General features: G+C 35.5%; 1 protein-coding gene across 2 annotated transcripts in view; it reads left to right on the top strand.

Annotated features, from left to right (window-relative positions):
- Positions 1–14,574, top strand: part of NEDD4 (NEDD4 E3 ubiquitin protein ligase) — a 153,635-nt gene that overhangs the window by 95,564 nt on the left and 43,497 nt on the right. For both annotated transcript variants that reach the window (XM_003935602.3, XM_010346122.3), the window contains 3 exons: positions 5,881–5,931; positions 7,385–7,446; positions 10,066–10,168. In XM_003935602.3, the coding sequence (XP_003935651.1) occupies positions 5,881–5,931; positions 7,385–7,446; positions 10,066–10,168 (216 nt within the window). The remainder of the gene's footprint in view (positions 1–5,880; positions 5,932–7,384; positions 7,447–10,065; positions 10,169–14,574) is intronic.

The following is a 14,574-nucleotide window of genomic DNA, read 5'->3' on the forward strand; positions in this document are numbered from 1 at the left end:
TCCATAATGTATAAGATTCCAGTATTTACTGGAAGGGTTTTGTTCATGGGCATCTACTGACTAGCGGACTTCACTTTAGGGTGAGCAGAGAGAATCAGTCATTTTATTGAAAGACTTCCAGGTTTTAATATCTGTAAATCTGTCTCATTGAGTTGCTTAGTTGTTCCAGAGAGGAATTTTCTTTCCTGAGAAGTATACACATTTGTCTGCCAGTATTCTAGAAGCCAAGTGAAACAAAGAAAAAAGTTGGGGAGATACTTACTGTTTGGTATTAGGACGTTCACTTATCTCACTTCTCGCTTTGCTGTCATCTACTCTTCCAGTCTTCCATTTTTGTTTTCTTTACAGTTCATGTAAATTAAATAGGACAGCAGGTACTCTTTTGTATCTTCTTTTTACAGTCAAACTTTACTGGCCAGCATGGTCACACCTATAATCCCAGCACTTTGGGAGGCCCAGGCAGGTGGCTTACCTGAGGTCAGGAGGTCAAGACTAGCCTGCCCAACATGGTGAAACCTCCTCTCTACTAATATACCAACAACTTAGCTGGGTGTGGTGGCACATGCCTGTAATCTCAGCTACTCAGGAGGCTGAGGCAGGAGAATCGTGTGAACCCAGGAGGCGGAGGCTGCAGTGAGCCAAAATTGCACTCCAGCTTGAGCAACAAGTGAAACTCCGTCTCAAAAAAAAAAAAAAAAAACAACTTTTCTTGAGATTTATCTAGCTTATTTTGTATGTAAGTTTATTTCATTTCATTGCTAATTATATTGCTTGCATATACCACAGTTACATCTTTCAAAGGACATTTGAGTTATTTCCAGTGTATGCTATTATGAATGAAATTCTGTAAACTTTTTGAAGAAGTATTTTAGAGGACATTTGTTTTTATTCTCAAGAAAATACAAGGAGTAGAATTTCTTAGTCATGTACTGGTGCATGTTTAACTTTATAAGAGACTTGTTATTGCTCCACATCCTGACCCAAATTTGTTATTGTCAGATTTTTTTTATTTTAGGTGTTCCAGGGGGTTTGAATTGGTACTGCATTGTGATTTTAATTTGCATTTCCCTGATGACTAATAGTGATAAACATCCTTTCATATAACATTTACCATTCATTTATCTTCTTGTTTGAAATATCTGTTCAAGTCTTATGCCCATTTTAATTGGATCGTTTTTCTGTTTATTATTGATTCATATTGTTGACTTATAGTAATATTTTATGAATTGATCTCTTTATTATTATGAAATGTTTCTTTTTATTCGTGGCAGTACTCCTCATCATGAAATCTAATTTGTCTGATATTATGGCCACTTATACTTACTGTATACCTGATTATTTTTTCATATGTTTATTTTCAATTTATCTGTGTATTTGCATTTAAAGGTCATTTCTTGAGCCTAAAAGTAATAAGCACCTTGAACTCAGGTCTTTTTATCTAAATATGATTCTCCAGTAAAATTTATCATGGTTCTCTGGAGAAGTGGCTGATTGTTGAGCAGGGATAAGGAAAGTATATGCTGAACATGGAACACTTTGTGATGCCAAAAAGTAAGGAAGTACACAAAAAAATTGAGGAGTTGGGCCGGGCGCGGTGGCTCAAGCCTGTAATCCCAGCACTTTGAGAGGCCGAGGCGGGTGGATCACAAAGTCAAGAGATCGAGACCATCCTGGTCAACATGGTGAAACCCCGTCTCTACTAAAAATACAAAAAATTAGCTGGGTATGGTGGTGCGTGCCTGTAATCCCAGCTACTCAGGAGGCTGAGGCAGGAGAATTGCCTGAACCCAGGAGGCGGAGGTTGTGGTGAGCCGAGATCACGCCATTGCACTCCAGCCTGGGTAACAAGAGCGAAACTCCGTCTCAAAAAAAAAAAAAAAAAAAATTGAGGAATTGTCGGAAATGCACAAAAACTAACATGAAGTGATTCTCAATGACCAGGTCTGGGACAATTTGAATAAAAAAATAAGTAACAGTAATCAATTATATTTTATAATATAAATATCAGTAAGTTTGTGATGATAAAAATAAGTGGCAGAATGTATAAATGGGAGGAAGGAGGAAATTATTTCAGCAGAGTTATAATTAATTAATATGAAAGAATAATGGAAATGGTAGAAATAGAAAGCATTTGGCAAGCACCACAGTAATAATTGTTGCAGGTAAGAATCATCCGTGGATGCTAAAGTTTGTGAGCAGAAGTATGATGAGAAATGGGCTATTTACATAAGCTCAAAGGATTTTCCCACAAGATACTGTTAATTACAAAGGGGAAAATATTGAGAAACCTGGAAGACAGCACCTTAACCAAATGATTGACGTTAATACCATTAGTGATGCAATACATCAGTATCATATGCCTCCTGATATGATGCACTGAGAAGGGCACAGCCATCACCTTTATGGTATTCTTGCAAAAAATGCATAATCTAAATTCAACCATGAAGAACTATTACAAGAATATTCTATAACTACTAAGTACTCCTAAAAAATGTCAAGATTATGAAGGACAAAGAAAGACTAAAGTACTTTCCAGATTAAAAGAAACTAAAGAGACAGGACTACTAAATGCAATATGTGAATCTGAATTGGGCCCTGGACTAAAATTCGTCAGACATTTGGTGAATTTTGAATCAAGTCTGTAGAGTAGTTAATAGTACTTCTGAGTTTGATCATTAAAATATGGATATTTAAGATGTTAACTTTTAGGAGATCCGGATGAAAAGTACATGAGAATTCTTCATACTATTTTACAATTTTTTAAAAATCTGAAATTATTTTAAAGTGAGAAGTTGGCCAGGCACAGTGGCTCACACCTGTAATCCTAGCACTTTGAGACACCAAGGCAGGAGGGTTGCTTGAGCTCAGGAGTTTGAGACTATCCTGGGTAAGGTGGCAAAACTCTGTCTCTTTAAAAAAAAAAAAAGTCAAAAAAGTGAAAAAGATGAAAAATATTTAATAAAATATTTTTAAATAATAATGATAGGTGTCTTTTATAGGCACCATATAGTTAGGTTTTGCATTTTTGTTCAGCCTGACAATCTCTGTCTTTAATTGGACCATTTAGTTTGTCATAATTTATATGGCTGGATTTAGTACTCAGAATGTGCAATTTATTTCTTTTCATCTCATCTGTTTCTTTGTTTCTCTTTTCCTGCCTTATTTTGGGTTAGTCAAATATTTGCAGTATTCCATTTTAACTCTTCTCAGGGCTTCTTAGTTCTTCAGTCAATTAATGATGAACTTCTATTCATCATACCACTTTATATAAAACGTAAGCCTTGCAACAATGTAGATGTGATTATTCCACCTATCTTTTGCACAGTGTTGTCATTTGCATTACATCTGCATTTTTTAAACCCATAGTGTAGCAATTTAATTTTTTCTGTATATAACAATTTGTTCTTTAAGAGATTGAGAAGGTAGTTAAAAAAAAAAACTTTACCCACATATTTACCATTTTGCTCTTTATTACTCGTATCTTTAGATCTGAATTTCTATCTGATGCCACTTATCCTCAGCCTGAAGAACTCCTATAGCATATTCTGTAGTGCCAACAATTCGTCTGCTGATGACAAATTATCTCAACTTTATCCAAGAGTATGTTTATTTTTCTTTTCTTGTTGATGGATAATTTTTCCTAGATACAGAATTCTTGGTACTTTTTTTCTTTCAGCACTTACAGATATCATTCAGTTTTCTTCTGGCTTCCATTGTTTTTGATGAGAAGTCAACCATTATTTCTATTTTTATTCTCCTGTGTGTAATGTATTGTTTTTATTAGGCTGCTTTCAAGATTTTCTGTTTTTTTGTTTTCAGCATTTAATAATGATATGCCTACCCATGTTTTCTTTAAATTTATCCTGCTTCAGTTCACTGACTTTATTGATTGTCTCAGCTTGTGTTTTTGTAAATGTGTGAATATTTTGGCTGTTTTTTTCCCCAGATACTTTTCTGCCCTATTACCCATCCTCCTTTATGGAACACTAGTTATACATATGTCAGACTGCTTGAAATTTTTTCTCAAGTTCTCTTTATTTTTCATATAAATAAATTCTGTTTCTGTATCTTCAAGTTCATGTTACTTTTCTCCACTCATCTTTAATCACCTTTTAAACCCATACACTGAATTTTTTTATTTCATATATTTCATTTTAGAAATTTCATTTCTAAAATGTACATTTGGCCAGGTGTGGTGTCTGACACCTGATGTGATGCACTGAGAAAGGCACAAGCATTTCTCAGTGCATCATATCAGGAGTTAGCCACCAGGTGGCTATCTCCTCTGGGAGGCACTTTGATAGGCCAAGGTGGGTAGAACACTTGAGGTCAGGAGTTGAAGACCAGACTGGTCAACATGGTGAAACCCCATCTCTACTAAAAATACAAAAAAAAAAAAAAAAAAAAAAAAAACAGCCAGGCATGGTGGTGCATGCCTGTAATCCCAGCTACTTGGGAGGCTGCGATGGGAGAATCACTTGAACCCTGGAGGTGGAAGTTGCAATGAGCTGTGATTGCACTTCTATACTCTCCAGCCTGGGCAACAGAGCAAGACTCTGTCTCAAAAATAAAATGAAATAAAATAAAATACACATTTGATTCATTTTTAGTTTCCATTTCACTGCAGAGATTACCCATCTTTTCATTCATTATGGCCTTATTTTTCTTTTAAGTCTTATGAATATCTTTATAATAGCTGCTTTATTTTCCCTGTCTTCTTATTCCACAATCTGGGTCATCTTGTCATTGGTTTCTATTAATTACTTTTTCTCTTGATACTGGATCATTATTTTATTTCTTGGCATGTCTAGTAATTCTTTTTATTGTAGGCTGGACAATGAATATAGTAACTAATAGAGACAATGAATTTTATTATATTTCCCTGGGGAGTGTTGATTTTTTTTTTTTTTTTTGAGATGGAGTCTCACTCTGTCACTTAGGCTGGAGTGCAGTGTCACGGTCTCAGTACACTGCATCTTCCATCTCCTGGATTCAAGCGATTCTTCTGACTCAGCCTCCTAAGTAGCTGGGATTATAGGCACATGCCACCATGCCCAGCTAATTTTTGTATTTTTAGTAGAGATGGGATTTCACCATGTTGGCCAGGCTGGTCTCAAACACCTGATCTCAGGTGATCTGCTTGCCTCGGCCTCCCAAAATGCTGGGATTACAGGTGTGAGCCACCATGCCCAGTCGAGAGTATTGATTTTTGTTCCAGCTAGTTAACATAGTTGAACTCCAAATTCTGCTTCCCTTTTGGTGAACATCAGCAGAAACCAGTGCTCAGCCCTCTCAGTCTTCTAGCTGCTGCCTTTCACTTGTTTGGTTCAGGATTAAACAGGGATTTGGGTAAGAGTTTATATTTAGATTTGGAGAAACTCTGGTGGCTTCTCTTTTTCTGGGATTTTTCTTTTCTTCTTCTAGATATGTTGTTAGCCCCAAACTAGGCCTTCTGACTTCTCAAGCCCATAATAGTGCAGATTTCAGCTTAAGTTCTAGGCTGTCTGCATTATGTGGACTGTGGAATACTGCTAGAGGAAAACCCATATAAATACTGAATCCCACCTAGTGTAGTTTCTTCTTTGAAGGATTGACTTCCCTCCAGTTTCTGCTTGTTTTGGGTCATTCTGTTGTACTTTCAAATCACTGTTTTGGTATTTTGTCACAGAATATAATTGTTATCCGCAGAAGAATTAATCTAAAATATTGTACTCTGCTATTACCAGAAGTTGTACCACATTTTATTATCCAGTAATGCTGCATAGGATTGAATTTAAAAAAAAAATCTACGTTTTCTGTGAATGATGGCACTGTCTCATCAAAACCTTCTAAAGAAATTGAGCGTATTACTAATTTTATTTTTTCTTCTTTCTCTTACAGACAAGAGATGATTTCCTAGGTCAAGTGGATGTTCCACTTTATCCATTACCGGTTGGTATAGGTGTCCATGAGTTTCCTTTTGTGTTTATTTTTTTTAATTTAATAAATACTTACATATATACAATATAGTTAGTGTAAATAATTGACTTATCAGATGTATACTACTTTTATATTTTATGCATACTGTTTTCTAAAAACTCAATTCAATTTTCTGTTTCCATTTTCTTTTAAAGATTCTCATACATGAACCTCAGTGAGAAATAAATAATTTCTGATATTTGTTGACATTGTGGAAAGCATTTTGTAAAAAAGATTAGTTTGAAAATATTCTGCTGAATAACTAGAGTGAGGAGTGCCTAAGCTCACAGAAGAAAATTAAGATAGTTTACAACAATGGAAACATGAAACACTAAGAATGAGAACTAGGCGTATAGCAAGGAGGAGAACAGATTCAGGAAACATTGTAAAATAGAACATTATTGAATCACATGGCTGACATGGAGGCTTAAGAAAATAAGCAAAAAGTAAAGATAGTACAAGTCGAACTGGGAAGATAAGGGTGGCATCTCATGTGGAAAAGTAAGGAAGAAAGTCATTTTGTTTTGAAATGTTAAAAAAATATTTATTTTTGGACATACTGAGTTTTGATAGGAAACAAAGTTTAAAGTGGACTGCTGACAGAGAGATAAAATCAATTATATAGGGAAAAGGAAATAGAAGGATTGAGAGTTATCACTGTGCAGGTTAACAGCAGAATCTCTGAGAATAAAGGGCTTTCCTTATAAAAGACATGAGAATGGAGGGCCATCCATTGACCCTCAGTCAACATGAGTGGATCAGAAAATAAAAAGAAGGCAGACAAGGGGAAACAGGAAAAGAACCAAATAAAATAATGTCATGAGAATTTAAGAAAAGAGTTTCAAGGCAGACTGGGTAGTTAACAATGCAAAACAGCAGAGGATAATAAAAACTAACAGCTGCTGAACTTTAAAGAAAGAGAAAAAACACTTATTTTTCAGTCTTTTGAGTTATATTTACTAGCTCTCTATAGTCTTTCCAGTGCATAAGCTTTTTTTAAAAAAAAAACGGTGCAAGACCATAAGCTTTTAGTAATATATTTCATCCATTCTTACTTTCCAGGCTATTTACTTTTTGATCTCCTGCAATTACCTCTGTGCTCTAACCAAGCTTGCAGACATGTGCATATTCCATATTCTTTTGAGATGTCAATGTACTAGCCACTCTACATTGTTTTTTTGCTTATTCTCTTCTGCCCTCCTTTGGCTTCACAACCCACCTGTTTAGCTAATTTTCGTTTGAGTTGTGATGCCAGCTGCACTTCCTCTTGGGCAGAAAAGTGAAAGTACTGTCAAGTTAGCATTGGATAAACTAAAGATACTTTTTTTCTCTCACTTCTAACTTCAATTATGCCTTAGGTGATTCTTGAAAAGTACATGCTTTTGGTGTTATAGATATATTTTGAAAACCCACTATTTTATTCTAGACAGAAAATCCAAGAATGGAGAGACCATATACATTTAAGGATTTTGTTCTTCACCCAAGAAGGTCAGTAAATATAAAATAATAACATACTAAGTTTTTTGTCTCTTCATTACATTTTCCAGTAGAGTCATTAGAAATTCAGGGTTTAAACTTCTATAAATAAGCTACTTCTAAATATTATTTTTTTAAAAAGCTTCATTGCTGTTTCTGAATAAGAAGTACTATATGCACATTGCAAAACATTCTGAAAATACAGAAAGTGATCACACTTCTTTGGTAAAGATTTGTCCTCTTAATACTTATCAGACTAGAAGGGTAGAATGTGTCATTATTTTATATTTATTTTATATCTTAAAATTTGTCATATTGTCATAATACTGTGCTTTTAAAAATCACAAACGTGAATTCATCTAAAACCATTATCCAACTCGACGTGTACAAAGTGAATTTCAGAAAAGCCTAACTATATTTTGCCTACTTTAAAAAGTATTTCAGAAGACTCAAATATTTAGAGAAGATAACATAAGACTGGAATTTAAAACCCAAATGGTATGCTTCTAATTCCATTTTCCTAAATGAAATTACTTGATGTTTATCAAAAAAAATTAAACTTAAACTGTAACTAAAACTCCTTTTGATCTTCTGTACCACATTGTGAAGTAAAATCTAGTCAAAACATGTGTGTGGTTTACTGTCTAAAAGGTCAAACTAAAGCAGAGAAAGGACATCTGTGAAAGCGACAGTATTTGTCTTGTTTCTTAAACTATAAAATGCATTTGAAAATGTACTATTGAAACTTAGTAAAATTTTTCACTTAATAATGTTTTTTGAAAATTACTGTTTGTAATATAAATATTAAAACAAAATTCCTTTCTATAAAGGAAGTTACATTTAATTTTTGTAGATGTCTGGAATGTCAGTCTCTTTGCATCCTTTAATTTTAGACTGATTGTGACATCTGTATACCGAGAATAACTAAGTTGTTTTTTCTTATTTGATTGTCCTAGTAGCCTGCTTTTCAGTTTGTCAAATGCTCTCTTGTGTCTTTGTCTTTAAAAAATACATTTTGCTGCTTCTGTCTGCACCGAATATTACTGCAAGTGCAGAAAGAACTTTATTCAGATAGAAAATGTACTATATTCCTAAATTTCTTTGAGCCCCATTAAGTCAAAACCTTGAGGCTTATTTTCTAATTGAGAAGACATGAAACACAACTGTAGAGAAACTTTTCAAAAAAACATACTCTGAGCACGTTCTCTGTATCCATCTTTTATAGCAACAAGTCAGTGTGTTCACATCTCCTTCAATATGGAGACACAAGCCACATTAGTGGCCTTGGAAGTAAGCATCGGGGATTTCACTGACTACTCAGGAAAGCATACACTAAAGTTGCCAAATCCATGAGACCTATACAGAGAAGAGCTAAAAAAGATTAGGGGAGGCTTTGGAGTAGGGATAGGTAATCTCTTGAAGACAGAATAAAAGGATTAGGACTCTTGTCTAGAAAGACATAGGGTAATTGCTACACATTTGATAACTGTAAACATCATCCCCAAAAAATCTATATAGAAAGCTATATAGAGACAAGAAAGGATTTCTTAAGTAAATCATCAGATGTTAGAATTGGTGCGGGCAATAGATAGAATTAAGCATTAAATTAAAAGCTTATGAAAGTACTGTAATTGTAGCACTTTGGGAGGCTGAAGTGGGTGGATTGCTTGAGCCCAGGAATTCCTGACCAGACTGAGAAACAAGATAAAACCTCATCTCTACAAAAAGAATACAAAAATTAGCTGGGCATGGTGGCGCATGCCTGTAGTCTCAGTTATTTGGGAGGCTGAGGTGGGAAGATCACCTGAGATTGAAAGGTCAAGGCTGCAGTGAACCATGATTGAGCCACTGCACTCCAGCCTGGGCAACAGAGGGAGATGCTATCTCAAAAAAAAAAAAAAAAGAAGGAGCAGCAGCCTTTAGCTTAGACAAGTAATTATTCAAAGAGGTGATACAATATAAAAATAGATTAGGTAAATTGATGTGTGGCAGATTCAAACAGCTGCCAAAGAGATGTAGCAGGTTTCAGACAATTATCAGGCCTTACCTTCTACTCTTCTGTCATCCAATACAGTATGGCCAAATTAATAACCCTAAAGCACCTCTCAAAATGCTCAGTGGTTTACCAAAATATGCAAAATAAAGTCTGAAGTTCTCTGATTTTGCATGACCTCTGGACCATCCCTACCTCCTTTAGTCTGCTTTATAAATCCTTTAATCCAGCCAAACTCAACTACTGTCATTTCCTTAATTGCATGCCAAATTTTCCATCTGCTTCCTGGATCTTGCCCTCTTCTCCACCATATGCCTTTTCCTCTGCTGTCACAGGTAAGAATCCTCCCCAATCTTCTAATCCGAACTCAGGGCCAGCTTCTCTTTGACACTGTCTCTGTTCGTTTACTTAAACTTCCTTAGCATCTGCTTTGTAGCCTAACAATTATTTATTTATATATGTTTTCCTTTTCTCCACCTTCTGTTCCTTTCCCTGGCTGTCTTCTGCCCTGGAACTTGTCTTTGAGCCTACCCTTGTAGAACCCCTGCTAGCTACTGGGGGTTCGTTAAACTCTTATTAATTGAATACTTTTCTCCCTGGTGTTAAATTTTTATGAATATTTATTTTCTTTTCTACAGTCACAAATCAAGAGTTAAAGGTTATCTGAGACTAAAAATGACTTACTTACCTAAAACCAATGGCTCAGAAGACGATAATGCAGAACAGGCTGAGGAATTAGAGGTGAGATTTTATAAATATTTGGTTAAACTAAAAAAATTTAATTTCTTTTACTCTACTCTAAAGAACAATAACTTTACTGAATGAAGTTATGTGTGCAATAAAAATTATTTACTTGGACATTTATCTCACATAAGCGTTCATTAATAGTTTCTTTCCTCTAAGAATATTTCTGTAGAATAAATGGCCCTAATTTCTGATGGCCTTCTTAAAGGTTAAGATATAGAGAACAGAATATAAATCTAGTTTTTCAAAGTTTTCTAAAACTTCGTGTTTTCCATTAAAGTAAGAATACAATTTAGTATTTTGAAGTTAAATATATGGACATTTTGAGGAGACTCCACTCATTAGGAACTGTTTTATGAAATTTAAGGGCTCATAGGAAAGGAGGGGAGTTGGGGGCAAGGAGAATTTAAGTGATCTAATAAAGAGCTTTAGGTATGTGGGGCAAGTAGTATTTAAACATTTTCATGGATGACAGGAGGAGAGGAAAGTTCAAGTCAAGATTTGTGCAAAGCTACATGCCTCTGGGGTAATCAAATAGGAGGTGGAAAGTATGTATTTCGAATAGACTTGAATCGGGTTTGGAGACTGGAATTCTAGTTGCACATTCTATCTAACCAGGCCTGTGTGAGTCATTGAACTTTTCTGAACCTCAGGATCTTGTTTGCAGAATGACAGGATGGCACCAGATGACCTTGAGGGTTTCTTCCTGCTGAAAAATTTATGATTTGAAAAGGGGGCAAAAAAAAAAAACCCTGCTCTTTGAGGTTCCCTTTAAAAGCACATTATCATCAAAAAGAAGTATCATTTATTCAATAGTTGTATTAGTCCATTTTCATACTGCTATGAAGAAATACCTGAGACTGGGTAATTTATAAGGAAAAAGAGGTTTAATGGACTCTTAGTTGCACATGGCTGGGAGGCCTCACAATTGTGGTGGAAGGTGAAAGAGGGCACAGCATCACACATGGTGGCAGGCAAGAAAGTATATAGCGGGGAACTGCCCTTTATAAAACTATCAGATCTCGTGAGACTTATTCACTGTCATGAGAACAGCATGGGAAAAATTTGCCCCCATGATTCAATTACCTCCTATCCACTGAGTCCCCCCTACAGTATGAGGCGATTATAGGAGCTACAATTCAAGATGACATTTGAGTGGGGACACAGCCAAACCCTATCAACAGTAGTCACCAAACATACACAGCATATGGCACCAAATTACTCTGGAGGGTTCTTTTTTGGTGCCTTGCTTAACACTTTTGCCTCTTTGACTGAGGGCCTGCTTAGGTCTCCATAAGAAAAGCTGAGAGCCTTCCCCAGGGGCTAGGCTCTACCTCACATGCCCATGTACCTTGAGAAAGAAAGCTCTAGAACAGGTAGTGAATTTGCAACAAAGCTTTCTGGGAAATTTTTAAACGCACTAAGAAGATTTTGCTTTGTGGGAAAATCTTTAACAGAAGGAAAGACTTTTTTTTTTTCTTCCAGAGGAAGCCAGTCTTCCTCTATGGCCCATGCTGGAATGCTATGGTGCCATCTCAGCTCACTGCAACCTCCACATCCTGGGTTCAAGCAATTATTGTGCCTCAGCCTCCCAAGTAGCTGCGATTGCAGGCATGTGCCACCATGCCTGACTAATTTTTATAGTTTTAGTAGAGACGGGGTTTCACTATGTTGGCCAGGCTGGTCTTGAACTCCTGAACTCCTGGCCTCAAGCTGTCCACCCACCTCGGCTTCCCAAAGTGCTGAGATTACAGGCATGAGCCAGGAAAGAACTTTTTTCTTCAAATCAGAGCGTATAGATAGCCCTTAGTTTGGTGATTAAAGAACTTGTTTTCCTCTCAGTTGTATCTTCACTTACTTGATTAACTTTTTTCTTAATCATTTTTTCTCTGATTTTCATATAATAATCTTTTTTAAAGTTTTCAAGTATTTATTCAATGGAAGTTTCCCTACCTGACTGTTTGGTGTACCAGAGTATCTTGCATAATGGAATTTTGTTTGAAATGAAGGATATCTGCTGTAAAGAAAAAAAAATTGTTTAGTAACTTGAAAAATTTTAACAGCATTTCGTTATTTAGTAACCTGCTCCAAGTTTTGCCCACATGCACGCATCATAGGACGTTATTCACAGTTCAGTTTCTGTGGCAAGAACTTCGCTTCATTTTGCGGTCGTATGTCTCAGTGTTTGAATTCCCTCAGAGTGCACCTTATAATTTCAGGAGATGTAAGCATGTAAGAGTTTATTTTTGAAAGGCCCTAGGAATTCAAACACATGACTGTGCTTATTTACACATGAATCTGTATAGCTAATGACTAGAGGAGTCTTGCCTAGTCCTTTGACAGCTAGTTTGTGACTGTATGTATAAAATTCTACTATTTAAGGAAAACAATTTTAATTTTGAAATGAAGGTGACTCTTAGATAGTCTGTATTCTGTAGTAAAGTATGGCTATAGTAGATAATTATGTAATATTTGATTTTTGTACCCCTTACAACTTTAGGGTTAGTTGTATGTGTTTTACAAAATTAACATGTAAACTCTTGGTTATACCTCTGAATGCTTTCTTTCTGACCCTCTTTGACTTGATTAAATTGTGGGCAATTACATATTGGCTTTGAGGTTAGAAATTAAATAAGATTCATTGATACTTAGAAAGTTATTTTATAGAGAATAGCAGCTGATACACATTTAATAGGAAGGCATCCTATCCAAAAAATTGACTGTGTAGAGGCATTCTATCCAGTCTTTCTAAACAGTGATTGCACAACTGTATTTACACAAACTTGAGACCGTTTTTTAAAAGCCCTTAATAAATTAATTTTTGTTCTTTCTCTTCTTGAATTTACTCAGATAATATAAATACAATAAGCAGACATTTAAGAGAGAAATCTCTAAGGAGCTTTAAAAGAAATATTCTTTTGGTACCATTTTCTAGAACTATTTTTATAATCCTTTACAGCAGTGGTGAGAACTCTTTTATTAATAAATTGTATTAATCTTAAAGGAAAGTAATCATTGATTATATTCACCAAAAAATGTTAAGCTTATGTTTTCTCAAAAGAGTAAAATATAAAAATTTAACTTACATGTTTTTGGGATTGAAACCAGAAAAATACAATCTGATTCAATATATGTAAGACTAATTTTTAGGCATGCTAGATGCTATATTATCATAATTTAAGGTAAAGGAAAAGAAAGAAAGAAGGAAGATAAACATGGATGGGCAGACAAAGTAAGAGGATATAGGGAAAGAAGAGAATGGAATTTGGGCCATAAAAAGAAAAAAAACAGAGATACCAATTCTTTTAAAAGAGGTAAAAAGAAAAAAAGCAAGGTTGGGCACAGTGGCTCATGCTGGTAATCCCAGCACTTTGGGAGACCAAGGCAGGAGGATTGCTTGAGCCCAGGAGTTTGAGACCAGCCTGGGCAACATAGTGAGGCCCCATCTCTACAAAAAATAAAAAATTAGGCTGGCATGGTAGTACGCACCTATAGCCGTACCTGCTCAGGAGGCTAAGGTGGGAGGATTGTTTGAGCTCAGGAGGTCAAGGCTGCAGTGACCTGTGATGGCACCACTGCACTCCAACCTGGGTGACAGAATGAGACCCTGTGAGGAGAAAGAAGAAAGGAAGAAAAATTCTCGTCCAGACCTTTTTTCCCAAAATAATTTATTCTGTCATCTTCCTCCCCCAACACCCCTCACCTTCTATACAGAGCTAGCCAAAATAAATCAGCCTTGCTGCAGAAACCCCTATCCATTTCTCACTGCTACCAAAAAACGTTCCTTTCCTTCCCAACTCTTTTCCCTGAGCCCTCGTTTTCAGGTCTAGCCTTCCAACATAGAATTATCTTCCATCTTCTAAGCAATCCACTGCCTGTCACATAGCAGTCATGTATTGCTGTTCTCCAGGCCTAGAACAGAAACTCTATGTATATAAGGAAATTATTCTGTGTCTATTATCAAAGTACCAAAAATGTTTGCCACTTTGTGATGTACTTATGTTATATGTTATTTGTGGGTTTTTGTTTTGTTTTTTTGTTGTTATTTAGTAATTAGGGCCATATACAAATTTGGGTGTTTTGTTGTCAAGTTTATGGATCTTCTCTTTCATGCCTTCAGGGTTTGGTGTCATACTCAACAGTGTTCCACTCTTAAAGTATATTTCTAAAATTTCCAAAAATTTGTTACTAATACTTTTTAGTTTTACTTTTAAACATTTAAATATTATTCAGTCTGTAACTTATCCTGATATAAGGAATGAGGTAGGGATTCAAGTGAAGTTTTTTCCCAAATGGGTGCCCATTTTGTAAGTAATTTGCCTATTTTGCCACAGATTGGAAATGTCTTTATCTTATTCTTAATTCCTATAAATGTTGTTTGCTGTTGTTGTTTTTCGAGAGAG

Source organism: Saimiri boliviensis, chromosome 2 (assembly GCF_048565385.1).
Source record: "Saimiri boliviensis isolate mSaiBol1 chromosome 2, mSaiBol1.pri, whole genome shotgun sequence".
In the NCBI taxonomy this organism is placed as follows: domain Eukaryota; kingdom Metazoa; phylum Chordata; class Mammalia; order Primates; family Cebidae; genus Saimiri; species Saimiri boliviensis.